The sequence below is a fragment of the Electrona antarctica genome, assembly GCF_951216825.1.
Source record: "Electrona antarctica genome assembly, chromosome: 2".
In the NCBI taxonomy this organism is placed as follows: domain Eukaryota; kingdom Metazoa; phylum Chordata; class Actinopteri; order Myctophiformes; family Myctophidae; genus Electrona; species Electrona antarctica.
The window spans coordinates 62,414,408-62,442,325 of NC_136807.1; the positions used below are offsets into that span (position 1 = coordinate 62,414,408).

General features: G+C 43.1%; 4 protein-coding genes across 4 annotated transcripts in view; 1 reads left to right on the plus strand and 3 right to left on the minus strand.

Annotated features, from left to right (window-relative positions):
- LOC306943933 (elongation factor Ts, mitochondrial-like) overlaps positions 1 to 27,918 on the minus strand; it is a gene marked incomplete at both ends in the record, with an annotated part of 292,477 nt that overhangs the window by 50,614 nt on the left and 213,945 nt on the right. The gene's annotated exons all lie outside the window — the stretch shown is intronic.
- LOC306939031 (mitochondrial import inner membrane translocase subunit Tim10-like) lies at positions 2,019 to 2,495 on the minus strand. The gene is made up of 2 exons (XM_079523488.1): positions 2,390 to 2,495; positions 2,019 to 2,232 (listed from the first exon to the last, which is right to left on the minus strand). The coding sequence occupies exons 1-2, from the start codon at positions 2,458 to 2,460 to the stop codon at positions 2,037 to 2,039; spliced, it is 267 nt and encodes an 88-aa protein (XP_079379614.1). The 5' UTR covers positions 2,461 to 2,495; the 3' UTR covers positions 2,019 to 2,036.
- On the minus strand, positions 4,797 to 5,865 carry LOC306940026 (mitochondrial import inner membrane translocase subunit Tim10). The gene is made up of 2 exons (XM_079524931.1): positions 5,714 to 5,865; positions 4,797 to 5,099 (listed from the first exon to the last, which is right to left on the minus strand). Exons 1-2 carry the CDS (start codon positions 5,782 to 5,784, stop codon positions 4,904 to 4,906), a joined length of 267 nt encoding a protein of 88 aa, XP_079381057.1. The 5' UTR covers positions 5,785 to 5,865; the 3' UTR covers positions 4,797 to 4,903.
- LOC306943943 (mitochondrial import inner membrane translocase subunit Tim29-like) lies at positions 6,662 to 11,618 on the plus strand (the record flags this gene model as incomplete). Its single annotated transcript, XM_079530501.1, has 2 exons — positions 6,662 to 7,375; positions 11,586 to 11,618. 2 exons carry the CDS (start codon positions 6,662 to 6,664, stop codon positions 11,616 to 11,618), a joined length of 747 nt encoding a protein of 248 aa, XP_079386627.1.

Here is a 27,918-nt window from a genome sequence, read left to right on the forward strand (position 1 = left end):
CTTCCTTCCTTCATTCCTTCAACCTTCCATCCTTCCTTCCTTCCCTTCCTTCATTCCTTTTTTCAACCCTTCCTTCCTCCCTTCCTTCCTTCCTTCCACCTTCCTTCCTTCCTTCCTTCCTTCAACCTTCCTTCCTTCCTTCCTTCTTTCCTTTCTTCCGTCCTTCCTTCCTTCATTCCTTTTTTCAAGCTTTCCTTCCTTCCTTCCTTCCTTCCTTCCTTCCTTCATTCAACCTTTCCTTCCTTCAGTCTTGGAATGCGACCCACCCCCTGCCTGAAGAAGTGTGTGGCCATTGGAGTACCCCCCCCCCCCCCCCCCCCCCCCCCCCCCCCCACACACACACACCACACACACACACACACACACACACACACACACACACACACACACACACGCGGGATGAATGGACCATCACACACTTCTTCAGGCAGGGGGTGGGTCGCATTCCAACCTTTCCTTCCTTCCTTCCTTCCTTCCAACCTTTCCTTCCTTCCTTAATTCAACCTTTCCTTCCTTCCTTCCTTCCTTCCTTCCTTCATTCCTCCATTCCTTTTTTCAACCTTTCCTTCCTTCCTTCCTTCCTTCCTTCATTCCTTTTTTCAACCTTTCCTTCCTTCCTTCCTTCCTTCCTTCCTTCCTTCATTCCTTTTTTCAACCTTTCCTTCCTTCCTTCCTTCCTTCCTTCATTCCTTCCTTCCTTCCTTCCTTCCTTCCTTCCTTCCTTCCTTCCTTCCTTCCTTCATTCCTTTTTTCAACCTTTCCTTCCTTCCTTCAACCTTCCATCCTTCCTTCCTTCCTTCCACCTTCCTTCCTTCCTTCCTTCCTTCCTTCCTTCCTTCCTTCCTTCCTTCATTCAACCTTCCTTCCTTCCTTCATTCAACCTTTCCTTCCTTCCTTCCTTCCTTCCTTCCTTCCCTTCAACCTTCCATCCTTCCTTCCTTCAACCTTCCTTCCTTCAACCTTCCATCCTTCCTTCATTCCTTCCTTCCTTCCTTCATTCCTTCAACCTTCCATCCTTCCTTCCTTCCTTCCTTCATTCCTTTTTTCAACCTTCCTTCCTCCCTTCCTTCCTTCCTTCCACCTTCCTTCCTTCCTTCCTTCAACCTTCCTTCCTTCCTTCCTTCCTTCCTTCCTTCATTCCTCCATTCCTTTTTTCAACCTTCCTTCCTTCCTTCCTTCTTTCCTTTCTTCCTTCCTTCCTTCCTTCCTTCCTTCATTCCTTTTTTCAACCTTTCCTTCCTTCCTTCCTTCCTTCCTTCATTCAACCTTTCCTTCCTTCAGTCTTGGAATGCGACCCACCCCCTGCCTGAAGAAGTGTGTGATGGCCCATCTATCCCACGTGTGTGTGTGTGTGTGTGTGTGTGTGTGTGTGTGTGTGTGTGTGTGTGTGTGTGTGTGGTGTGTGTGTGTGTGTGTGTGTGTGTGTGTGTGTGAGAGAGAGAGAGGGGGGAGAATATAGGGATGTGAAGATGTGAGCAAGGTGGGGAGCGATTCTGGGTACTTGCTGGGCCTAACCCTGAACCCTTGGCATAAAATTGGGCCTAAAAAAATCCATTATTTTTTTAAAACCATTCAAGATAGAATTATTCTCGGCTCCCCAACATTTACACAACAAAGACCCCAACACCCATCAAGGACCCTCCCTCTATTACATAATTGCCCCTAAACCCTTTGCTAGCCCCTACCCATGCCTGAAGAAGGCCAAAAGGCGTTGCTATGACTCTTATCTAAATTAAAACTCTTGAACCAGCAAGTGGCGGTGTGCGGGTCTCTCCTCCTAGCCCCCACCCCAATCAAACCCTGCCCAATTGAACATCAATTACATATTAATTATCTCTAACTTTTCACTAATTATCACTAATCACAAAGTGATATTCGACCTATTATACATATCAGCCATCATCTCCACTTCTAACTCCGCCACCCCCCGTTGAGAACCAGTGATTTTTATATACAATCCAGAATGTTAGGAACCCTTTTCCATTGCCCCCTCAAAATGGCCCCTTTCCTCTTCTCCCCTCTCAGACTCATAGATTCTAGCCACTGCCAACGGCCGACTTCCTCATCATCTCCTCGTCCTGGACGGACAGCTCGGTCAGCTTGCGGCACAGCCTCTCGTGCAGGTCCAGGTACTTGACCACGCAGCGGTCCAGGCACACAGCCTTGCCCTTCGACAGCTCCGCCTCCTTGTAGTGCGGGGGAACGCATTTCCTGTGGCACGCGTTGGTCATCCTGGAATATATGGGGGGAATATAAGTGGCGGTGTGCGGGTCTCTCCTCCTAGCCCCCACCCCAAAACCAATCAAACCCTTCCCAATAGAATATCAATTACTTATTCATTATCTCTAACCTTTCACAAATTATCACTAATCACAAAGTGATATTTGACCTATTATACATATCAGCCATCATCTCCACTTCTAACTCCGCCGCCAGCTGCTGCACTTTCATGGGATCCATGATGTATTCTTTAATGGCACTGTGAAGACCCAACAACAACCACCGAAACATAGACCGGGTCAGCTTCTGCTGCTTGTGTTCAGAAACAGATCTGTTTCACTGAAACCTTCAAATCCTCAGCACACACGTGCACCTTGTTTCACCCGGTCCGCAAGAGAGAACGCACACACTTCCGCCCGGGAAAAAAACCACTAATGAATCCTAAGTTGATGACTCAGATTTAAGTGTAAAAGGAACAACATTTATTTGACAAAAGCCAAAACAAAAAATAAATACATAAGTTGCATTATTAATTACGCTGATCCAATAGCTGGGGGGGGGGGTAATTGAATGCAATGCCCTAACCTCTAAAAATGAGTTATTTAAGAAAAGTACAGCAGCTTAGCCTGCTCCATAGTTCCAGCAGTTGGCACTACTGGGGGTTACGTGCGTGAACGCAAAGCTGAAGCACAGCCTATCCAAATGATTACACACACTGCATGCAGAGTTCAGTGCAGTAATGTATTGTCTTACCTAGTTTAGAAGTAAACGCCTTTTTGACACGTTTATTGTAATATTCTGGTTTTCTTAACTTTTTCATGTAAAGGACCCTCATACAATATATGGATTGTTCAAATTGAAAACATTCAACACTGTTCAAAGATCGCACGTAGTGATCTACAATCTCACTACGGGTTGTGAGCTTGTAGAACAGCTATTTTCAAATAGCCAATGTTTAGGGTAAAAGTGTCCAACTGATTTGGAATTTTGGATGCTATATTTTTAAACCAGTCATTTTAGATTTTTGCATTGGATATTCAAAATAGCATAATCTTGAAAGTGTGAGAACTAGTGATTTAGAAGGCATTTGTAGAATTAGCCTCAACTGACCCCTGGTTCCCCTTCAAGGACTTATTTGAGAACAACTGTTCTAAAACACCTTTTTCCATTAAATAGCAAAATGACACAGATTAAAGTTTATTACACACATTGTGTGCAGATGTAACAATAATGCACATTAAACAATTCCATTTATATGGCAATGTAAGGACGATAAGGAAAACCAGTGCAATGCCACTCCAAAACATGGTCCACAAATATGATGCAGTCTATATCTATACAACCATACGCTCTGTCCATCATAACCAAAGCAGATGAATTACATACATTTTTAAACTGATTACCGTACATGTAAAAACAAATCAAAATCAGACACACATTGTCATAATTAGGACAGAACTGACTGAAAGTGTAAATGAAGTAGTGTCTCTGGTATAAAATAAATAGTTTTTGCTGAACAGTATTTTGTTGTCTCTCCAATGCTCGGCTTCACCTCTCCGAACTCAAGAGCTTTTCCAAATAGTTCCTAGACTTGTTTTACCTGCTTGGGGGAGGAGGGGAGGGGGGGGCAATACGACAGGTAGGCATAGGCAAGGTTTTAAGACGATCCCAGAGGTCTTTGAATGTCTGTTGATGACATCCTTGAGGAGTTGAGTGGCTGGCTCCCAACCCTGGACTCTCAGGTACAGGTGAATGCAATTACATAGAACTGTTGTAACTGTACCAGACATCCCTGAGGTCGGACCCTCACCTGACCCAACCCTCAGATGCACCACATCCTTCTCCAAACATGTCCTCGGCTTCTTCCACCATGGCAGCTGCAACGGTTTCTCTCGCTCTCGACGTCAGCATGATGATATAACTTAAAGATGTGTAGCCCAGTGTCCACCGTTCTCTTATTTAGACCACTGTTACTCAACGTCGGGTCCAGGGACCACAAATATCCAAATGGACCACACTCCAAAGTGTTTGTTTAATTACAGGTCTGTAACTCTTGAGGGTACAAATGGTTTGGGGGGTACCAGATCTGACACAGATATTCACTGGATGCCTGGGAGCAAGGTGGGGAGCGATTCTGGGTACTTGCTGGGCCTAACCCTGAACCCTTGGCATAAAATTGGGCCTAAAAAAATCCATTATTTTTTTAAAACCATTCAAGATAGAATTATTCTCGGCTCCCCAACATTTACACAACAAAGACCCCAACACCCATCAAGGACCCTCCCTCTATTACATAATTGCCCCTAAACCCTTTGCTAGCCCCTACCCATGCCTGAAGAAGGCCAAAAGGCGTTGCTATGACTCTTATCTAAATTAAAACTCTTGAACCAGCAAGTGGCGGTGTGCGGGTCTCTCCTCCTAGCCCCCACCCCAAAACCAATCAAACCCTGCCCAATTGAACATCAATTACATATTAATTATCTCTAACTTTTCACTAATTATCACTAATCACAAAGTGATATTCGACCTATTATACATATCAGCCATCATCTCCACTTCTAACTCCGCCACCCCCCGTTGAGAACCAGTGATTTTTATATACAATCCAGAATGTTAGGAACCCTTTTCCATTGCCCCCTCAAAATGGCCCCTTTCCTCTTCTCCCCTCTCAGACTCATAGATTCTAGCCACTGCCAACGGCCGACTTCCTCATCATCTCCTCGTCCTGGACGGACAGCTCGGTCAGCTTGCGGCCCAGCCTCTCGTGCAGGTCCAGGTACTTGGCCACGCAGCGGTCCAGGCACACAGCCTCGCCCTTCGACAGCTCCGCCTCCTTGTAGTGCGGGGGAACGCATTTCCTGTGGCACGCGTTGGTCATCCTGGAATATATGGGGGGGGGGGGGGGGGGGGGGCATACATTATATGCAGTCAGTTTTTGAATGCATGCAACAATAATAGTCTGATGAATTCAAAATGGTGGGCCCTATTGTAAATAAGTGTAATGCTTTATGCAAACAGTTTTTGTATCGAGTTGTACTTGAAATGTACTGTAAATCTGCAAACTGTTAATAAATCAATCAATAACATTTCTAGACTAGTTTACTTAACAGAGCAAGAGAGGCGAGACCGTTTGCTATGTTGTGTTATTAAAATAATGTTTTTTGTATAACGTTCAGACAAGCAATATGAATAAAGCCACTCATTCATACATTGTGCAACATTTTGTCAGTCAACGATATGCCTGCTTGAATCAGCCTGCTGCAACAACTAGATAGCATGCATGTCACAGAATACAGATCCGTCTAAAAACGTCAGTTGTCTTACCAATAATCAATTCATTTTTTAAACCGAAAAACATGCACAAAATGTAAATTAAAGTCGGGGAATAAATACTGCAGCGCGTGTGCATTATTAAGATGCATGGACGGGTAGTAAGGCTAAGCCACCGGTTATTAGCCGGCTTGCTACTTTTAGCATTTAAAGCATTATTTACCTATTATACATGTCAGCCATCATCTCCACTTCTAACTCCGCCGCCAGCTGCTGAGCTTTCATGGGATCCATGATGTCTTCTTGGCACTATAGTCTGTGAACACCCAACAACAACCGACACCTAAACACGGACACCGGGTCAGCTTCTGTTCTGCTGCTGCTTGTGTCCAGAAACGGATCCGTTTCACTGTAACCTTCAAACCCACTCTCTGCACAGAACACACGTGCGCCGTGCGCCTTGTTTCACCCGGTCCGCAACAGAGGACGCACACACTTCCGCTACCAATAAAGTTATGATTTCAAACAGCTGAGAGGGAGGGGAAGAAAAGCACCACTTTGTAGAAGTATTATTTTAATAATTGCGCTGTCTCTTAGTATATTAGGAAGAATCACAATTCTGTGAATAAGTGAGGGGCGCAATATATGTATTGGCCATATGACGTCTTACGTGATTTGATTGGCTGATCATGATGTATGATGACGTTGGTTGTCATCATCTTACATCATCATTGAGCCTTGAGCGTCACAGTCCCGTCCCCTTTCATGGCCCCGGAAGATAATTTCCCATTCAATTTTCCATTTTTATTTAAAGACCTTTAAGCCTCGGACAAAGCCAACTCGGATCCTGACAAATCATGACAATACAATTTAAATAAACACAATTTTTGGGGCCGAATTTGTCTTCTTTCTAATTATTGTGTTGAGTCACGTCAGGCTCATGTCACCATGACTCAGCCATAATAACCATATAAGGAGTTTGGTCCCAATGCAGCTTACACCCAAATATGGTCTAACCTGAACCTCATGTGTCATGGCAGGAGGCGCAATGCCCATATATGGACATAAAGGGATGACATCACGTATCTCTATATGGGCATAAAAGGGCCGACAGATACATAGTATTTCCCTGGCCTGTGTGTTGCTGTCACATTTGAAGAGCTCATGGAGGATGAACGTGGTGATGAACATGAGGTCGTCGTGCACCGCCGTAACAACGGTCACGCGGTGGGAAAGGGTTAAAAGCAGCAGAGTAGGCGCGTGGTGTCGCAGCCTGGTGTCTGACTACACGGAGGCGTGCAGGGAGGCGGCGGTTGGCGTCTGGGAGCGACCGCTCACGGCGCTGACCTGCCTGGGGCTGCTGGGCGGGGCCTGGGCCTGCGCGCGCACCAATCCCGACGAGGACTCCCTCCGCGGCGCGCTCCTCCAGTCCTCCAATCAGCTGGGGCTCCTGTCGCCGTGGACGCGCAGCGGCGCCTCCCACGGCCACGTGCAGAGCCTGACCCGGCTGCACAACGAGGGACGGCTGCGTCACCTCGGCCTGGGCGTGGCCTCGCTGGCGTGGCGCTCCGACCACGCCCCGGACGTCTGTCTGTACGAGGCGGCCGGCTGCGCCGACCTGGCGCCGCCGTGGCGGGAGCTGCCTGGGCGCGTGTTGGACGTGGGCTTCGCGGGACGCTGGTGGGTGCTGGACGCCAAGATGAAGGACTGCGACATAAACGAGGAGGAGTTCAAGAGCCTGCCGACGCACATGCGTGCCACAGTGCCCCCCAATGTACGGGAGGTGGAACGCAACGAGAGCTTGCATAAGGCGTCCTGGCTGACTCTGAAAATGGAGGAGGAGAAGGAGGCGGAGCTAAAAGAAAGCCGCCAGGATGCTGTTGTAGTACCGGAAATAGTAGAAGAGCAAAAAAGAAAAATAACAAAAAACAAAACATGATGTTTAGGACACAAGAAACACTTTCCTGGGGTTTTTGATTTTTGGCATGGTGTTAAGGTTTTAAGGTTATAAGGTTTTCAAAAACCATCGCAAACGAGTTGGGCTCGTCCCTATAGTGGTCTGTTTGCAATGAATCTAAAATTAAAGTATATGGTTAAAAACCGAAATAATTGATAAAGGAGATTTTCCAATGTATTCTATTAGTATTGGGTATGCTAAATAACATACTAAAATATTGGGGGAAAATAATTTATGGAAAGGCATCATTTTCAAGATGGCGTCCACGATGGCTGCCGTGAGCTTAAAATGCCTATAAACTGGGATTTAAGTATACAAAATCATAACAATTATGCACTTGGTGAATCCTATGTTAAATATAGGGGGCGAGCCCAACTTGTTTGCAATGGTTTTTGAAAACCTTATGCACATACATAACACCATGCCAAAAATCTAAAACTTGTCACCAAGTGCATAATTGTTATGATTTTGTATTAAATCCCAGTTTATAGGCATTTTAAGCTCACTGCAGCCACCATGGATGCCATCTTGAAAACGATGCCTTTCCAGAAGTTATTTTTCCCCAATTATTTTGTATGTTATTTACCCACTACTAATAGAATCAATTATTGTCTCCACCAGGCCGAAGGCATGGGGAGAGAGTATGTTTTGCACTCCGTCCGTGTGTGTGTGTGTGTCCGTCCGTGTGTGTGTGTGTCCGTCCGTCCTTCCGTCCGTCTGTTACCAGCTAATCTCCGGCACCGTTAACCTGGTCGATGCCAAACTTTGCACACACACTCCCTGGATGCCAACGACGAACCTCTGCCCCGCATTTTCCAGAACGGCCTGTTATAGCGCCACCATGAGGCAGCTTTTCACATTTTTTACCTAAAACTGCACCGATCTGCGTGAAACGTTGCATGCACACTCCCTAGAGGCCAAGGACAAACCTTTGACCTGCATTTTCCGCATATGCCTTTTATAGAGCCACCAGGAGGCCGACTTTTGTAAAACACATTTTTTGATATTACTCCTCCAGATTCTGTCCAAAAATCTCACAAATCGTTACACAGTATCTCTATGGTCATGTGCTCAAGTCGGATCTGTCCGATATTTCATATTCCATCCTAATTGGCTATAATTGGCTTTCACAGTTTGCAAGATTGCCCCGTTTTGAACAAAAGCCTCAAATCATGAACGCAGCATGCAATTTACGTGAAATCTTTCACACATTTTCTTACTAGGCTGAGGAATATATCCCACCCTTTTCACATTGGCCTGTTATAGCGCCACCAACAGGTTGATTTTTGCAAAACACATTTTTGGAACAAAATGCCTCAAGTCATCCAATTGCCATCAAAGGCAAACATGTTTATATTACTCCTAAACATTTTGCCAAACATCTCACACAGTCCTATCCTCCTGGTGGAGACCTGTGCCCAGAAGGGCACTTTTTCTAGTTTTGATTTGGTACCATATACTGACCCATTACAATATTAGATTCATTGCAAACAGACCACTAGGGGGCGAGCCCAACTCGTTTGCGATGGTTTTTGAAAACCAAGTGCACGATTTCAACGAATTTCGAACCAAAATGAAAATGTGGTCTCACTTCCTTCCTGGACTACAAAGTCACACCTCCGGCTTGCAGCCTCCCCCTCTCCACAAGGAGGGGACGTGCACTAAAGCATTATGGGCATTGTAGGAATTCAGCAATCCAGTCAAACCCTCATAGACTTCATTATTATTCTGTCCAGGGTGCAAATTTCCAATTGTGGTAGGCTACTGTTATCTACTACAAATACTATTAACATTGAGTGTCTGCAGTTTCTTCCAGATGTGAAATGTCCCCTTAAATTAATGTTGTTCCTTTTACACTTAAATCTGAGTCATCAATTTAGGATCTCTAATAACCTAAAACATGAACCTTGGTTGAAAAAAACCCCAAAGTTGTCCTTTAAGGTTTAACATGAGGAGAAAAACAAAAGATCAGGAAAATTGACAGGATTGATTGATTAGTTTATTAGACATGAATGTAAAACAACAGCAACAGAGTTCAGTCAAACTGATTCCAACAAAAATCCACACCAGAAATCACACTTGTGTGAAGTTCTTTCATCATGCATCACATTCCATGCTCAGCCAATCAAATCATCACAAATGTCATTCCGGTCAATCACTTTTGGCGTCTTCACTTTTCTGCCCTGACAATTTTATCCTCAATATGTACATCAGCCAATCAAATCATCGCTATGGGATGATGATCAGCCAATCAAATCATCGTGTTTTTGTTCACACAAAGACCAAGCACAGTAGGAGGAGCTAGCGCCCCTCAACAAAAATTCAATATCATCAAAAACAACAACAAAATATATCATTACAGGAAATAATAAAACACTAAATGTACAGAGTGGGAGAAAGTTGGAAGGGGGCGTGGTCACCTGTTTAAAGGAGAAGTGATCATTTCCTCTCCATTGGGCCTGCTGAAAGGTGGACTTTCAGGCCTGTTTTAAAAGATGTAAGTGATCTGCATTTTTGAGGGAAGGGGTCAGGGCATTCCACGCCTGGGTGGCCGTGCTGTAGAAGGAGAATTTACCCATATTTGTTTTGAAATATAGGAGCAGTATAATAATCTATAATATTGTCCTTGTCTATCGAACTCCCTACGAACATACAGATGTTTAATTTGATCCTCCCAGTGAGCTCATTTTTCATTCATTCAAGTTTTGTTTATTCTCGAAATTACACTGATTTTCAGTGTCGTCGAGTAATACAATATCATATAGAAAAAACATCACAATACATTAGAAGATCAGGAAAAGAAAAACAAAAGATATACATTACATAGGTTTACAAATAAAAAGATAAGACAAATTTCAAAACGATCTAAAAACAGTTCCATTATGTGGGGGTCTGTATGCTCACCAAGGGTTTAAAACGACTTAAGGGTACCAATGTGGTCAGTTTCAATGTCGTTTGCAGGTCATTAGGGCCACAGAAGCCAAAAGCAAGTTCAGAGCCAACTTTTGGTACCTTGAATTTGGGGAAACTACTTGACCGGGTGCGGGTGTACTACTTGGATTCAGGACAATCTCCAGCATGGCTTTAGACAAGAACAGGTGCCAATGCAGTTTTCCAACGTTGTTATATAAGATACAATGTTGAGTACCATAGCGATCACCCGTAATAAATCTAATCAATGAATGATAAACAGACTCTAGGAATTTAAGAGTGGATGCTGCTGCATGTCTATAGATTATGTCTCCATAATCCAAGACAGACAGGAACACATGGAAACTTTTTTTTTTACCCCATGGTGTGAATGCAATGGTGTCTTAGCAAGTGACCCGAGTTATTTAAACTTGGGTCACACCGTTTAAATATTTGTTATTGTCCTGTGAAAACTGTGTACATGAAGGTGGCTCTTCAGATGACTTGAACTGCTGAAACTCTTGTCACAATGTTTACATTGGAAAGGTTTTTCTCCAGTGTGGACACAAAGGTGTTTATTCAGGTTACTTGAATCCTTGAAAATCTTGTCACAATGTTTACAGTGGAAAGGTTTTTCTCCAGTGTGGACACGAAGGTGTCTCTTCAGATCACTTGAACTGTTGAAACTCGTCACAATGTTTACATTGGAAAGGTTTTTCTCCAGTGTGGACACGAAGGTGTCTCTTCAGATCACTTGAACTGTTGAAACTCTTGTCACAATGTTTACATTGGAAAGGTTTTTCTCCAGTGTGGACACGAAGGTGTTTATTCAGGTTACTTGAATCCTTGAAAATCTTGTCACAATGTTTACAGTGGAAAGGTTTTTCTCCAGTGTGGACACGAAGGTGTCTCTTCAGATCACTTGAACTGTTGAAACTCTTGTCACAATGTTTACATTGGAAAGGTTTTTCTCCAGTGTGGACACAAAGGTGTCTCTTCAGATCACTTGAACTGTTGAAACTCTTGTCACAATGTTTACATTGGAAAGGTTTTTCTCCAGTGTGGACACGAAGGTGTTTATTCAGGTTACTTGAATCCTTGAAAATCTTGTCACAATGTTTACAGTGGAAATGTTTTTCTCCAGTGTGGACACAAAGGTGTTGCTTCAGGAGAGATGAGTAACTGAAACTCTTGTCACAATGTTTACATTGGAAAGGTTTTTCTCCAGTGTGGACACGAAGGTGTGACCAAAGGGAACTAGAATGTCTGAAACTTTTGTTACAATATTTACATTGGAAAGGTTTTTCTCCCGTGTGGACACGAAGGTGTTTATTCAGGTTACTTGAATCCTTGAAACTCTTGTCACAATGTTTACATTGGAAAGGTTTTTCTCCAGTGTGGACACGAAGGTGTGACCAAAGGGAACTAGAATGTCTGAAACTTTTGTTACAATATTTACATTGGAAAGGTATTTCTCCAGTGTGGACACGAAGGTGTCGCTTCAGGAGATATGAGTTAAAGAAACTCTTGTCACAATGTTTACATTGGAAAGGTTTTTCTCCAGTGTGGGCATACTGGTGTCTGTTCAGTTCACCTGACATACTGAAACTCTTGTCACAATGTTTACATTGGAAAGGTTTTTCTCCAGTATGGACACGAAAGTGTGTCTTTAGGGCACTTGAACGAATGAAACTCTTGTCACAATGTTTACATTGGAAAGGCTTTTCTCCAGTGTGGACACGAAGGTGTTGCTTTAGGTTACCTGACTGACTGAAACTCTTGTCACAATGTTCAGTTAAAAGGTTTTACTCCAGTCTTCAGTGACTTCAGTGTCAGATTCAAGTTCAACTAAAATCTCAGAGCAGTGGGAAGATATGTGTTTTTCTTCTTCATCATTTTCTTCTTCACCTTTCACTGCTAGTAATTAGAGTTCTCATCGGGCCTGAAAATTAAGGCCCGGCCCTACCCTACCCTAACTGGGTCGGCCCGAGGCCCGGCCCGACCCTAACAATTACCATAATGTCAGGCCCGAAAACCCGAAAAAGCCTGAGTGAAAAAAAAGAGAGAAAAATAAAAATGCCACTATATGGCCGCGGCGCCGTGGATTATTGAGACGACCGTGTCAGAGAACGCACTAATAGTCTCTAGTCGCTGAAATAAAGGATTTATGTAACTCACGTTAATTGGCTGTAGTGATAATGTTCCATTTCCAACATTCTAATGGTTTCCAGCAATTTCCAGGGGTGAGTAAACATCTTCTGAATCAAAGTAGCAGCGATCCTCTGAAGTGACGCAGTTAATTATGTCCAATAGGCTACTGTCCCGTTAACAAAGTGCAACTTTTTCATCATTCACCGTTGTGCAACAGTCCCGAACAGAGCTATACAATATTATGACAATTGTCAACTTGGCTATAATCTACTAGGTTACATCGTTTACATAATCATTGCCTCTCAAACCCACATACCACGCGTAATGTGCGTTGCCTAACCAAAAGAACAGACATACAAACCATCAACATGCCGCTCGATGGCGTGTCGAGTCTGTCGACAGCTTGCAGATCTTTTATTTTGGGCAGTGGGCAGTGCACACAACGAGGCGCGCTGCGCTGCGGTGGGGAAATTAAATAGCTGTACAGCGCGCTGCGATACGATTTGTAAACCAAATAGCTGTAGCCTACAGTGTGACTGTAACATTGCTTGGTCATCATGTAACTATATTACGTGTATGCAGGCGCTTTCATAGTTATATGGAGCATTTACCGTGGTGACGTTGATTAGGTAGCCTAATTTAGCTTATTCACCCAGCTGGGTTCAACGAGACAGCAGTGTCTCGTTAAGCCCCGACGTTTCCAAAACGAGCTATTGCGGATGAATCGATGGTCTTATAAAACATTTAAGCATATGGCAAGTTAACTTAAGTTATATAGTTGATGCTGAGCAGTAAGCAGCTGATTTGGTTGGCAGACCAGAGGCCAGCCAGCGGTAGCAAGTTCAACAACCACCGTTCTATTCTGTCACTTTGGTGCGCTGCGCTGCTGCTGATCATCGCCTCCTCCTCCTTCAGTCACATAGTATATCGCCTAAACTGTAAAAGTTAATCGCCAACATTCACCAGCTCAGCCCTCTTCATATCAAATAAATAGGCTACATTACACAAACAACAGCATTGTTATTTTTGTTATAATAAAATTATATTTAAAAAAAAAAATAATAATCACGGAAAATCACAGAGCCCGAGGCTCGGCCCGGCCCGACTAATTATCGTGCATTTTGGGCCCGGCCCTACCCGAAAATGTCGGGCCGGGCAGAGATTGAGAACTCTACTAGTAATGTCAACGTTGACCCAACAGGTTCCTCTGGTCTTTGAAGTAGTTCCTCCTGTTCCTTTTTAAGCTCCTCCTGTTCCTCTTTAATATGTGGAGGCTCTGGTTCCTCCTGGATCAGACTGGGGCTCCTCTCCTGTTCAGGAGAAACCTCCTCTTTACACACAACCATGTGCAGGATGTCTAGGAGCAGAAACACAACATGATGGTCAACACTGGATTCCTAAAATGTAAACACATTCTTCTTCCATGTTCCATGTACTAAATGAGCTATTACCTACCAAGATAAGATTGACTAAACCGTTACTAACTACAGGTTATTACTGTTCTGAAAGATTTTAGCAAAATACATTGTTTCTTCAGGAACAATATTTTCTTTCACATGAAACTTACTGAGGTGTGGCTGGTCTTCAGCTTCCTGTTTAATAGAAACGTCTTCAGCTTCCTGTTTAATAGAAACGTCTTCCTGTTTAATAGAAACGTCTTCAGCTTCCTGTTTAATAGAAACGTCCCAGGCTGAGTCTGGAGAGTTCATCTTCACCTGGGAGTGATGCATCATGGGTATTGTAGTTCTTATGAGTCTGGAGAGTTCGTCTTCACCTGCAGTCTGGACTCCTGAATAAGGAAGGACTTTAATAACTGGAGACCTATAGTCCGGCAGCCAGGGGTGGGGAGTGGGACATGTGTTTTTATTGGCCTAAAATATTGCCTATATACTTAAAAATACTTAAATTAATGAGTCCACTTGCTGACCGGCTGTCGGTATTGAGCAATTTATTTTAATAAGGTCTTATATGTGACCATACCATTACCTATATACGGCAAGATGTCAACATTTAATTATGCTTTAAAACACTTTGACCGCCAGCATTTGATAACTTGTGATATAATTCACGCCAGCATTTTCCCTGTTTATTTTGAAGAGCAAAAAACCCAGACCAGAAGTTATGATCTTATGTTAGGGTGTGTGACGATGCATCATCATTCCATGTTTACCGCGGGTGCTGCTAAAACATAATGGAGGCGCATCACAGCGCCGGCTCTGGGCCGTGGAATAAACCTTGTTTGGACCAAAAATACCATCTGGGACAAGGAATAGGATACAGGCGAATGAAAGAAACAGAATCAAACCCCGGCCCTACCCTACCCTAACTGGGTCGGCCCGAGGCTCGGCCAGACCCTAACAATTACCATGTTAACACTTTCATCGCCCCCCTGGTGTCCATGTGAAATTACTGCAGGCAGCCAGGGAATATCTGTGAATAAGCGCCAACTACTTCCGGCCCACACAGCCCAATACAACGAGAGGAGGAGCAAAACGTTTTACAAGCAGCAGCCGACATGTCTTAGTTTTCACCACAAGCGGTAATATGGCTTGTGTGATGCGATCATAAATCACTATTTACATCTGAACGTTGGGCGGATTGGACTAAAACAACAACTTTGGACTATTTTTCGGAGTAAACAAGCAGCAAAGAAACGACAATGAGCAACCCGATGACAATCATGACAACCCGGGTTGTCATGATTCTGAATCCATTCCAAGCATTCGTTTTGCACAAAAAACACTCATTGGGCTAAAAACGGCCATAGCCGTCATCATAAATGTGATGAGGTCAGCACATTTTGGGCTATTGCCGTTTTTAGCCCAAGGAGTGTTTTTGTGGATGGAATGGATTCAGAATCCTTAACTTATATAGGTTGTTAATGGTATGGTCACATATATCCTCCTATAAAAAACAATTGCTCATTACCGTCAGCCGGTCAGCAAGTCGACTCATGAATGTATGCATATAAACAATATTTCAGGAAAAAAAAACAATATAAATTTCCCGCTAAACAAAAGAAGCCTGTTGGCTGCCAGACTAATGATGCGTAGCCTGCAGAGTTAGTTCAGGCAGACATACTCGAGGGGGTTCATGCCATGCTCAAGGCACATACTATACTCAAGGGGTTAACATGCTGCATTACTATGTGGGTATATAAGCGTGTGCAAGTCCCACACATCATTCGCTGATGTGGCAGTCAGCTGACCTATTGGGCGAGCTACTTAAGCTCACCAGTCTGCATGCTCTTCCTGCCTTCCTCTGCATATGGTTCCTGGTTGTTATGTGATGTTTGCTCCCACCACCACCCCAGCACCACCGGTGAGCTCTGTTATTTATGCTCCCCAAGGGGGTTTTATTGTATATCTATCTCCCTGCTCTTAATGTTTTACGATGGTGTTTAATCGCACCGAGCAGGGAGAAAATGCAGCAGAGCCAAACGCCAAGTCTAATATTGTATGCACACTTGTATTCTCATTCTCTAATAAATATTGGTTAAATCTATTCGTGAGTTGTCTGAATGAACTAGTGGTGTTAGCCCAACTCTCCAACATTTACATTTTTTAATTCAGGATTCCAAGTGTGTGAGTGGGTTGTGCGCGTGTGCACTTTGGTTTCAAGGAGTGTGGTGAGGAACAACAAACCAATACCGTGTTAAGATGTGTTACAATGGTGTGTGTTAGGGTTACATTTCAATGGTGTGTTAGGGTTACATTTCAATGGTGTGTGCACCCACAACACAATAGGGCAGTAACCAAAGTCGACTTCTCAACAAGTCGACTTCATTGTCACAAGTCAACTCGCACCAGGATAAGTCGAAAAAATAATTAAACTAGAAAGTGCCCCTCGGGAACAAGTCTCCACCAAGCCAGGTCAGGTTGTGGCCTCCTGGTGGCGCTATAACAGGTCAATGTGAAAAGGGTTGGATATAATCCTCAGCCTAGTAAGAAAGTGTGTGAAAGATTTCACGTAAATTGCATGCTGCGTTCATGATTTGAGGATTTTTGTTCAAAACGAGCCAATCTTGCAAACTTTGAAAGCTAATTATAGCCAATTAGGATGGAATATGAAATATCGGACAGATCCGACTTGAACACATGACTGTAGAGATACTGTGTTAACAAGATTTGTGTAGCGAGATTTTTGGACGGAATGAGGAGGAGTATATAACAACTCATGGTGGCGCTATAATAGGCCGCTCTAGAAAATGCAGGGCAGAGGTTCATCGTTGGCATCCAGGGAGTGTGTGTGCAAAGTTTGGCATTGCCCGGGTTAACGGTGCTGGAGATTAGCTGGTAACGGACAGACGGACCCACACACGGACGGATTGCAAAACATACTCTCTCCCCATGCCTTTGGCCTGGTGGAGACAAAAATCTGATTGACTAAGATGTATGTGTTAACATTACAGTGGAATGAGTACAAATCCTGCTCATTTACAAACTACGTTTGCACCTTTGACAACCTGCAGCTTGAAAAGGCCTTCAGCTCAGCTCTGAACTCGGTAGAATCTGCACCTGGCTCGCTGATAACAAACTATCATTACACCTGGTAAAAACTGAATCCATTCTCTGTGGATCAAATAGTAATCTCAACAAGGCAGATGGCATCTTGGTTAGAGTGGGCGACAATAGTATCACACGATGATGAAATATGAAATTACCTACCTAGGTTCCATCCTGGAGGCTAATTTTCCCTGTGATAAAATGGCCACCAATGTAAAAAAAAACTTAACCAAAGAACAAGATTCCTATACAGGATCTCCTCACTCTCACTGGTCAACAAAAACACCATGAAGACCCTAACAGGAGCCCTCGTAAAAGGTTTCTTTCAATCCTTTAGCGCCATCTAGTGTTAGAATTCTCCCACTGCCGAGGTCTGCTCCCACTCTACGGAGCTTGTTTCCTTTCCGGGTTAAACAGGAAGGTGGGGGCCTCTGTGAGGACCACAACACCACTCGCATCAGCGACACCACAGCCTTTAGCTAGCAGTACAACCAGCTACATTTTCTCAGCGATGCGGTACAAACTCAAAAATGATTTACGATCGTCATGGACAGCTCTCGAACCTTTGGAGATACGGCGCTTTGAAAATCATGTTATAATGGAGGCTCAACGGAGCTGGATTTAAAAATCCCATCGCTGATGGGGACGGAGGCTCTCCATATTAGCCGGAGCAATGCTAAAAGGTAAACAGACGGACGGAGCGTTCATATATGGAGTAAACGGTTGTCTACGAACATACGCGTAGATAGCACCAGTAGGTACCATTAGCCTAGCTACATTTATAAACGTAGATAGCACGAGTAGGTACCGTTAGCCTAGCTACATTTATAAACATAGATAGCAGCGAAATAATTAACTATGCATGCACCTCTTGGTACCACAGCACCTCAAAAGCCCCTTAAAACAAGGCTCCAGACTTCCCAAAACAAACTGGTCAGGCTACTACTTGCCCTCACTCCCCGAACCCACATCACCCCTGCCCATTTTCATAGGCTGCCGCTGGAATGGCTTAGGTTGACGACAGTACAGTATTTTGCAATGGGCCTAGCCTACAAGATTCACTACCTTCACTACCACCAAAATACTTCCTTGATGTAAATGAAGTCCACAATCTCAACACCAGGGGGAGTTCAACAAACCACATGCAACCCAGATTAGGCTAAAACAATGGATTAAATTAATTTTGCTCCTATGCCACTAAATGTGGAAAGCCCTACTAACATCAATTAAGAAATCCCCCCCCCCCCCCAAAAAAGAAAAAGTTACAATATTATTACTGCTGCTAGTATTAACTACTGCTTATTTAGGATCACATTTATAACAGACTGATTGATTGAAGCGGAAATGGAAGCTATCGTTCTCATGATAATAAAAATCTAAACATTTTTGTAAAAAAAAGATTATCTGCCTAATGATGATGTCACTGGAGGATGGTGAGGCACAGACTGAGTAGAAAAGAATTGTGCCATTTTATCATGATTATTAATGAGGACCTATTATATGAAGACTTATACAACTGTGGACGACACCAGAAAGCATTACTTGTTTACAATCGGGTCCACCCTTTTCAATTAATCAGAACATATAGAGACGTACAGAGATACACTTCTATATAGTAACCAAAAACAGGAAATCATCATAAAAGGAGGTAAAGGGGGAAAAACATCTAGGGATCCATCTTGCGCCACACTTAACCCTTATCCCTAAACATATTCGCCATGTTTTACTATTTTGAAAAACATTTTAAAATAGTTCAACTAGCCGATCTACATCGAGACATTGTGAGCTTGTAGATCGGCTATTTGAACTATTTTAAAAGGTTTTTTTTAAATATTAAAAAAATAACAAATTAGTTTAGGGATAAGGGGTGGCGCAAGATATTCCCCATAGTGAGGGGAAAAGGGGTGGGTGGGGTGGTGGTGGGTATTCAGACTTTACGGGGGGCAGTTTCGAATTGCAGCCGTCCGTAGGTGGCCTTAAACCAAGTTACCATATTATTACTGCTGCTAGTATTAACTACTGCTTGTTTATAACAAGTTACAATATTATTACTGCTGCTAGTATTAACTACTGCTTGTTTAGGATCATTTATAACTAACTATCAGATATGAGAGAAATACTCGTCGTGTTGTTCCATGTTAAAAGATGAGTCAATAATATAAAAGATAAATGTAGTAAAAACAAGGTGAATCAGTTCATCTTACCTGCTGTGTTTCAGGGTTGAGCTGCTTAACGACCACACTGTTTTCAAACCTTTTACTGTCTATTAGTATTATTAGTATTATTGTTTTTTCAAACCACACTGCTAACAGGCTAACAGCTAGCTGTGTGTGAACGCACATAGGCCTACTGTGCAAGGGCTGGGCCATATAAAGTGAGACAGAGTTACGACAACTCTGTTCACGTCACGGGGCTTCAGTCCAATGGCGGCTCTTCTACATAGACTTTGATTGATTGATTGAAGAATTTATTAACAGTTTGCAGAATTACAGTACATTTCAAGCACAAACTCAATACAAAGGCTGTTAACTGTGAGTGGACGACCCAATTAAGCATTACACTTGTTTCCAACAGGGTCCACCATGTTCAAATCATCAAAACATTTAGAGACGTACAAATAGACACTTCTATAGACAGAACAGGAATTCATCAAAAAGGAGGTAAAAAGGGAAAATAAATATATACAGTGAGGGGAAAGAAGGGGGGGGGGGCGGGGGGGGGGGGGGGGAATTCAGATTTTACGGGGGCCAGTTTCGAATTGCAGCCATCCGTAGGTGCCCTTTGAGAGCGGTTTTGAAGGAGTCAAGGGATTCGCATGTCTTAATGACAGTTGGTAGGGCGTTCCACATTTTGGTGGCATAGGAGCGAAAATAATTTAGTCCCTTGTTTGTGCCGAATCTGGGTTGTACATGGTTCGTTGCACTCCCTCTGGTGTTGTGGGTGTGGACTTCGTTAACATTAAGGAAGTATCTAGACAGGTACATGGGTATCTTGGTGGTGTATCGAATCTTGTGGACCAGACCCATTGCAAGATGCTGTACTCTGTCGTCGACCCTAAGCCATTCCAGCCTGTCGAAGTGGGCAGGGGTGAGGTGGGTTCGGGGGGCTAGATCAAGTAGGAGCCTGACCAGTTTGTTTTGGGAAGTCTGGAGCCTGGTTTTAAGGGCCTTTGAGGTGCTGTGGTACCAGGAGGTGCATGCATAGTCAAAGAAACCCTGTACAAGGGCTCCTGTTAAGGTCTTCAAGGTGTTTTTGTTGACCAGTGAGGAGATCCTGTAGAGGAATCTTGTTCTATGGTTGACTTTTTTGATTACGTTGGTGGCCATTTTATCACCGGAAAGATTAACCTCCAGGATGGAACCTAGGTAGGTAATTTCATCTTTACGTGTGATAACATTGTCACCCACTCTAACCAAGAAGCCATTTGCCTTGCTGAGATTACTAATAGAGCCAAAGAGAATGGATTCAGTTTTTCCCAGGTGTAAAGATAGTTTGTTATCAGCGAGCCAGGTGCAGATTCTACCGAGTTCAGAGCTGAGGGCATTTTCAACCTGCAGTTTGTCCCTGTCCGAGACCAGCAGTGCTGAGTCATCTGCGAACAGGAACAAGTTGCAGTCACAGGCTGAAGTCATGTCGTTTACATATATTAGGAACAGTAGAGGCCCTAGTATGCTTCCTTGTGGAACGCCACAGCTCACTGGGAGGGGGGGGGGGACAGTGTTCCGTTCACTTCCACCATCTGTTCTCTCCCCTCCAGGTAGGATTGCATCCAGCTCACTGATGTGCTATCGAAACCAATTGCTTTTAGCTTGTTAACCAGTATGGAGTGGTTCACGGTGTCAAAAGCCTTGTGGAGGTCCAGCATGACCATGCCGCAGTATTTGCCAGCGTCCACCTCTTGTTTGATGTGGTCGCTCAAATAGAGAAGGCATGTGTCAGTGGAGTGGGATGTTCTGAAGCCAGATTGGAACTCGTACAATAATTTATTAGTGGCAAGATACTTTTCAACCTGTTCATAGACTATTTTTTCCATCACTTTCGAGATGGAACTAAGAATAGAAATAGGGCGGTAGTTGCCGGGGTCTAATTTACTCCCTTTCTTGTGCAAGGGGGTTACTTTGGCCAGTTTGAAATCTTGGGGGACCTGTCCCTGTTTGATGGAGAGGTTTACTATGTGGGTGATGATAGGAGCTATAGAGATGGCTGAGTCTCTGAGAAATTTGGAGGGAATGTTGTCATGGCCTGTGGCCTTGTGGGGTTGGAGGGCACTCAGTTTCTTAATTACCTCATTAGTTGTTACCATAACTAGTTTAAAATCGTCTTTACAAACACCTAGGTTTTTGTAGAAGGTTGTAATGTGCTCTACACCAAAGAGCCCAGAGTGGGAGGGCAGTTTGTTAACCAGAGTTGTTGCTATGTTTGTAAAGAAGATATTCAAGTAGTTGGCCACATCAAGGTTGTCAGTGATGAGAGTGTTGTCAGATTTGATGTTTATGTTCGAAAATCTGGTTTTTAGTTTCTGACCATAGCTTAGTTGATTGTTTAGTAGCTTCCAGAGCTCATGAGGATTGTTTTTGTTTTCCTGAGCTTTATCATTAATGAAGTTACTATTCATTATTATTCATCATTCATTTTCATTCTATTGAAAAGGGACATCCGGGAGTTTACAGAATGCATTGGAGTCTATGGGCTCGCGCGAGAACATGAACCACGTGACCAGGCTGTTTTCTGCCCACTCAATGTCGTAACTCTCTCAGTGTCTCTGCCATGCTGGAGGCTGGAGCGTGCACGGTGCACGTACCATGAACGGTCACTAGGGGGAGCCATGGTACAGTCTAATACAGTGGGGAGCAGCTATGGAACAGCTATAGAGCTGAAAACTCTCCCATAGAGATTTACTAAAATATTGATATCAATTATTCTGAGCCTAGAATCAATCCATCCAGGATCCTGGTAAGTCATGACCATAACACCTCTGATTCTGTGAGAAAACAAACAAACAACAAGATTGCATATTTAATTATATGATCCCAGGTTCACAACACTGATGATGTGTCCAAGTTCATGCATCAGTAGATGTTTAATTAACTGTATCTACTGCTGCTTTGTGTATCCTGACTCAGACTGTTTGCCAACTGCAACATGGAAAGACGTCAGGTGTCTGATTTCAATACACATCATGTCCCATAGAGTCTATGGCATAGACTTACTTTATTCTGTTATTATATTTGATCATAAAAGGCAAATGTACTCTTGAATAAATATACAAATTGATTCATTGTCTAATAATAATATGTTGATTTATGAGTTGATTTACTAAACAGTGTAATTAAGTGAGTAAGCATGTTTATTTGTACATTTCAACAAGGAAGGCAGTGTGCTTTACACACACATCTGGGCGGGAACCCCTTTTGGTGTTTTAAGCATTATGTTATACTTTAGCTATTGAAAAATAGCAGATCTACAAGCTCGTAGTGTGGCACCGAGTTCCGCACTACAAGCTTGTAGATCTGCTATTTTTTATTTATTTTTTTTAAATGTGGTGCAAATCTTTGAATATATATTCTTTCACAGCAAACGTTTTTAACTCTAATCTTTGCTCCTGGGGGGTCCCTGGAACAACATATTTTCAGATGGGGGTCCAAATGGGTTAAGAGCAATGTAAAGTGTGATGCATTCACAATAAAAGGACATTTGAATACAATGAAAACTATTGGTTTAGAATAGAAAAATAATAATAAAATAAAAAGCAAACTGAATACAGACCCACAAATCTCAGTAAAAAGCAGCAGTAAACATAAACGTCCTGGACTTTGATTTCAAACAAAGTGTTGTAGATGTGACAGGAGTTGGGTTAGGTAGAGGTTCAGCCAGACTGTTGAACACTCAACATTCTTTTACTTACTTTATTTTTTAATTCAAGACATTTTCCACACATTGTTAACAATACATTTTCATCTATAGTATTTTATCTAGGGATGGACAATATTTTATCAAATCGTTATGGGTCGATGTTGGCCTTAAAATGCAATATTGGTATTAGCCGATGTTTTAAAATAAAAATACTACAACGAAGCTGTTTATATTCGGACATGGGCTAACATTTCAATAACTGTGAATCCCTATAGTATTTGGAATTTTGGTTTTCCAAAATGTCAGTTTGTCACTTCCCTCTTCACGTTAAATAGATCCCGTGACCTTTTGTGGCCAGATGTAATTTCCTGGGGTCTAGTAGAACTATAGAAAACAATAATTAAGAAATCGCTGTACAATTTGGTAAAACAAATACATTTACCCACTTGTTCGAATGCCCCCGCCCCCTGCCAAAAACGCTAAAAGTGTTTAAACGAAATAAAGCAGCAAATGAAAATATATATAACACTCATCTTTAACTTTCTCTAATAACCTAAAACATGAACCTTGGTTGAAAAAACCCCAAAGTTGTCCTTTAAGGGTTTAACATGAAGAGAAAAAACTAAAGATCAGGAGAATGGAGGCCTCTATTGACAGGATTGATTGAATAGTTTATTAGACATGAATGTAAAACAGCAACAGAGTTCAGTCAAACACTGATTCCAAAATGGAGAACACAAAAACAAAGTCCTGGTGGTCTTGTTTCCATTCAGGCCCTATGTAATCAATTCATAATAGCAGAACAACAAAAATCACACTGTGTGTGAAGTGAGGGGCGCTCTTATCATCATACATCACATTCCATGCTCAGCCAATCAAATCATCACAAATGTCATTCCGGCATTCACTTCTTCTGCCCTCACAATTATATCCTCAATATGTACATCAGCCAATCAAATCATCGCTGTGGGATGATGATCAGCCAATCAAATCATCGTGTTTGTGTTCACACAAAGACAAAGCCCAATAGGAGGAGCTAGCACCCCTCAACAAAAAAATCAATATCATCAAAAACAACAACAACAAAATATATCATTACAGGAAATAATAAAACACTAAATGAGTGGGAGAGAGTTAGGATGGGGCGTGGTCACCTGTTTAAAGGAGAAGTGATCATTTACTCTTCATTGGGCCTGCTGAAAGGTGGACTTTCAGGCCTGTTTTAAAATATGTAAGTGATCTGCATTTTTTGAGGGAAGGGGTCAGGGCATTCCACGCCAGGGTGGCCATGCTGTAGAAGGCTAATTTACCCATATTTGTTTTGAAATATAGGAGCAGTATAATAATCTATAATATTGTCCTCGTCTATCGACCTCCCTACGAACATACAGCTGTTTAATTTGATCCTCCCAGTGAGCTCATTTTTCATTCATTCAAGTTTTGTTTATTCTCGAAATTACACTGAGTAATCAAACTCATTTTCAGTGTCGTCGAGTAATACAATATCATATAGAAAAAACATTACAATACATCAGAAGATCAGGAAAAGAAAAACAAAAGATATACATGTGAATTACATAGGTTTACAAATAAAAAGCTAAGACAAATTTCAAAACTATCTATAACAGTTACATATTGTGGGGGTCTGTGTGCTCACCAAGGTTTTAAAACGACTTAAGGGTACCGGTCAGTTTCAATGTCGTTTGCAGGTCATTCCATGTATTAGGGCCACAGAAGCCAAAAGCAAGTTCAGAGCTAACCTTTGGTACCTTGAATTTGGGGAAACTACCGTAAATCCTCAAATACATTCCTTCCTTCAATAAAAAGCCGTCCCCCTATTAATTACCAGGGGTGGCATTGAATTAAGTAGGCTATATTAATATATATATTTTATTAGCCGGGTTTTTTTGGGTTTTGTTTTTTTCAAGTGCCGTATCTGTTACCTTCGCTGCCCTGACTGGCTGGCTGTCACTATAGTGTCCACATGCCGGTGGTCGCATTGCTCGCGCTCGCGCACAACGCAACAAACTAACAAACAAACTTCGGGAGAGAACGCCACTATAAGCACTTTTCATGGCCTCGGACAACGAGAGCACAGTCTAACTGCGGATGGAGGAAAATGACACAAGACCAAGCAAGTGAGAGCCGTTTCTGTTTGTGACATGACGTGCTGCGAACTCGCAGATCTACGCTTCATGCAACGAATGTACCGTACGTTCGTTCTATTAAAGGGTAGATCGCTACCGTTTGGGGGCTGCTCAGCAGCCCCCAAACGATAGCGGATCTAGCCTTATAGAAAGAACGTACCGATATGCTGTGAGCTTAGCCTGTTGCTAACAGATAGCCTCCTCTATCTCTCTCGCGCGCGTCTCTCTCTCTCAAGCGCGACTCTCTCCACCGTTGAAGTTGCAATAGTTGGATCACTGCAGTGTTGCACTGTTCATATTAGCTGCTTTGATATTATGAAATCATTATGAAATTATTAGGAAATGGCCTACCATACATTTTACGTTATTATTTGCATCTGAACTTGTCATTAGCCTAAATGTAGGCCTAGATACATACCATACCATAGCCTATTTGAATAATAATACATAGTACTGTGACCCGATTTGACTGAGGGACTGCCATTGGATTCTTTTTTTCATGTCATATGAAAGCAGGGAGTTTAAAATTGATTTTATTATGGTATTTACCAGAGGCAATATGCCAATATTGTTATTAAAATGACCAGTGAGCACCTCAACTTTTTAATATTTTATGAGGACTTGGTTTCAATAAATGAGTCCAGTACATTTTACAGGGTTCCAACTAAGGCTGAACGATTTTGAGAAAAAATCTAATTGCGATTTTTCTGACCAATATTGCGATTGCGATTTGCCTCGCGATATATATTTGAGTTAATCGAGTAGTGGTTCGCCGGAACCGGGCCGGCACCCTGGCCGCATTCCTGTGGGTCTGGAACTTCCGGGGACCCCCCAGGGACCCCCACACGGAGTTGCACCACTCACTTCACATGGGTGTGATTCTTTAGGTCAACCTCCTTCAGTTTAGTATACACTGTGTCCATTTAAAAAGTAATGGAACATTACAAAATGGCATAACATTAATTTACTAATGAAAACAAAAAGACTTGCTTCCAGTTCCAGCATGTATCATATTTATTGTTTCCAAGTACATTTTCTCCAGCACACCGGAAATTGGAAATCAATTATACAGTGTGGACATGGACAATATTATCAAGAAATGTCACCATCAGATAGATGCTACACATTATGGTGCAACAAAGGAAAATCAGGGCTATGAAAGCTCTTCTATAAACCCAGTAAGACCTGAGGCCCATTCTACAAGGTGGGTGTCTGAACTCTGAACAGTCAAGTGCATGTCTGTCTGACTGACCTGGCCCTGTGCTGGACAGGCCTGTCTGTCCTGTGCTGGACAGGCCTGTCTGTCCTGTGCTGGACAGGCCTGTCTGCCCTGTGCTGGACAGGCCTGTCTGTCCTGTGCTGGACAGGCCTGTCTGTCCTGTGCTGGACAGGCCTGTCTGTCCTGTGCTGGACAGGCCTGTCTGCCCTGTGCTGGACAGGCCTGTCTGTCCTGTGCTGGACAGGCCTGTCTGTCCTGTGCTGGACAGGCCTGTCTGTCCTGTGCTGGACAGGCCTGTCTGTCCTGTGCTGGACAGGCCTGTCTGCCCTGTGCTGGACAGGCCTGTCTGCCCTGTGCTGGACAGGCCTGTCTGTCCTGTGCTGGACAGGCCTGTCTGTCCTGTGCTGGACAGGCCTGTCTGTCCTGTGCTGGACAGGCCTGTCTGTCCTGTGCTGGACAGGACTGTCTGTCCTGTGCTGGACAGGACTGTATGTCCTGTGCTGGACAGGCCTGTCTGTCCTGTGCTGGACAGGCCTGTCTGTCCTGTGCTGGACAGGACTGTCTGCCCTGTGCTGGACAGACAGATGCAGGACAGTTGCTACTTGCTACAGTTACTACTGTAGATGAACATTGAACTAAATCCCTTTTTTTTGCTCACAAGGCAATGTGCAAAATGTTCTTGGTAAACAGTTTTCTGAAAAGCCTATGCTGCTTCCAAGTAACATGTACTTAATGAAGTTTAAGTAATAGAAATAAAAGAAAAAGAATGACCATTTTGTGTAAACAATTCACAACAGTGAAATAAGTATAGGTCATTCACTTATGGCTCCAGAAGCACACCAACAGAACTTTTACCTATAGGCTATAGCCAGTATTGAATTTGTAGTTTGGCATAAGACACTACTATGAACATTGAACTAAAACACTTTTGGTTTTTTTCACAAGGCAAAGTGCAAAATGTATGTTTTGCTTACAAAGGCATGGTGCAAAATTTGACTCAATGGCTAAGTCAACACACAAATAAAACTTAAATAAAATACGCTAAGGCAAAGTGCAAAATGTTCTCTTTTCACAAAGTTTAAGTCAAAACAAATACAAAAACTTAAATAAAATGCACTAAAGAAGCCTTACATAACAAACACCACTTCCCTGTTCCCTTACTTAGTTCTCAATACTCAGATTTTTGGCCAAGAAAACCAACATGTCAACCTTTGCTGGTTTCAGACATGAACGATCGCATGTGACCACATTGCCTGCTGTACTGAAAAGTCTCTCTGATGGTGAACTTGTGGCTGGTATGCACAGGTATTTGCGAGCCAGTTGGCTCAGCATCGGAAAGTGTACCTTACGTTCCTTCCACCAGGAGAGGGGATCTTCCTCTTCATCAAGCAATGGTGTTGTCATGTAGCTGTTGAGCTCAGCTACAATGGCATCCTTCAGCTGCACAGCGGATGCTGCAGGCCCAGGGGCCACCCTGGCACTCTTAAGGAAGCTGCCCAATGACTTCTTTCTTTTCCCCCCAGTGCCAGTGGATGGTCCTGCTGCCTCTGCTGCACCTTGAAGCACGGTGTCTGCGGTGGTGGTGCTGACACGGGCCCTCTCCTACAAAACACAGAGACACAGAAAGAGTGGAGAAAGAGATGAGAGCTGTGCAGTTTTACAAGATATAATTTTGAACAATTGGGC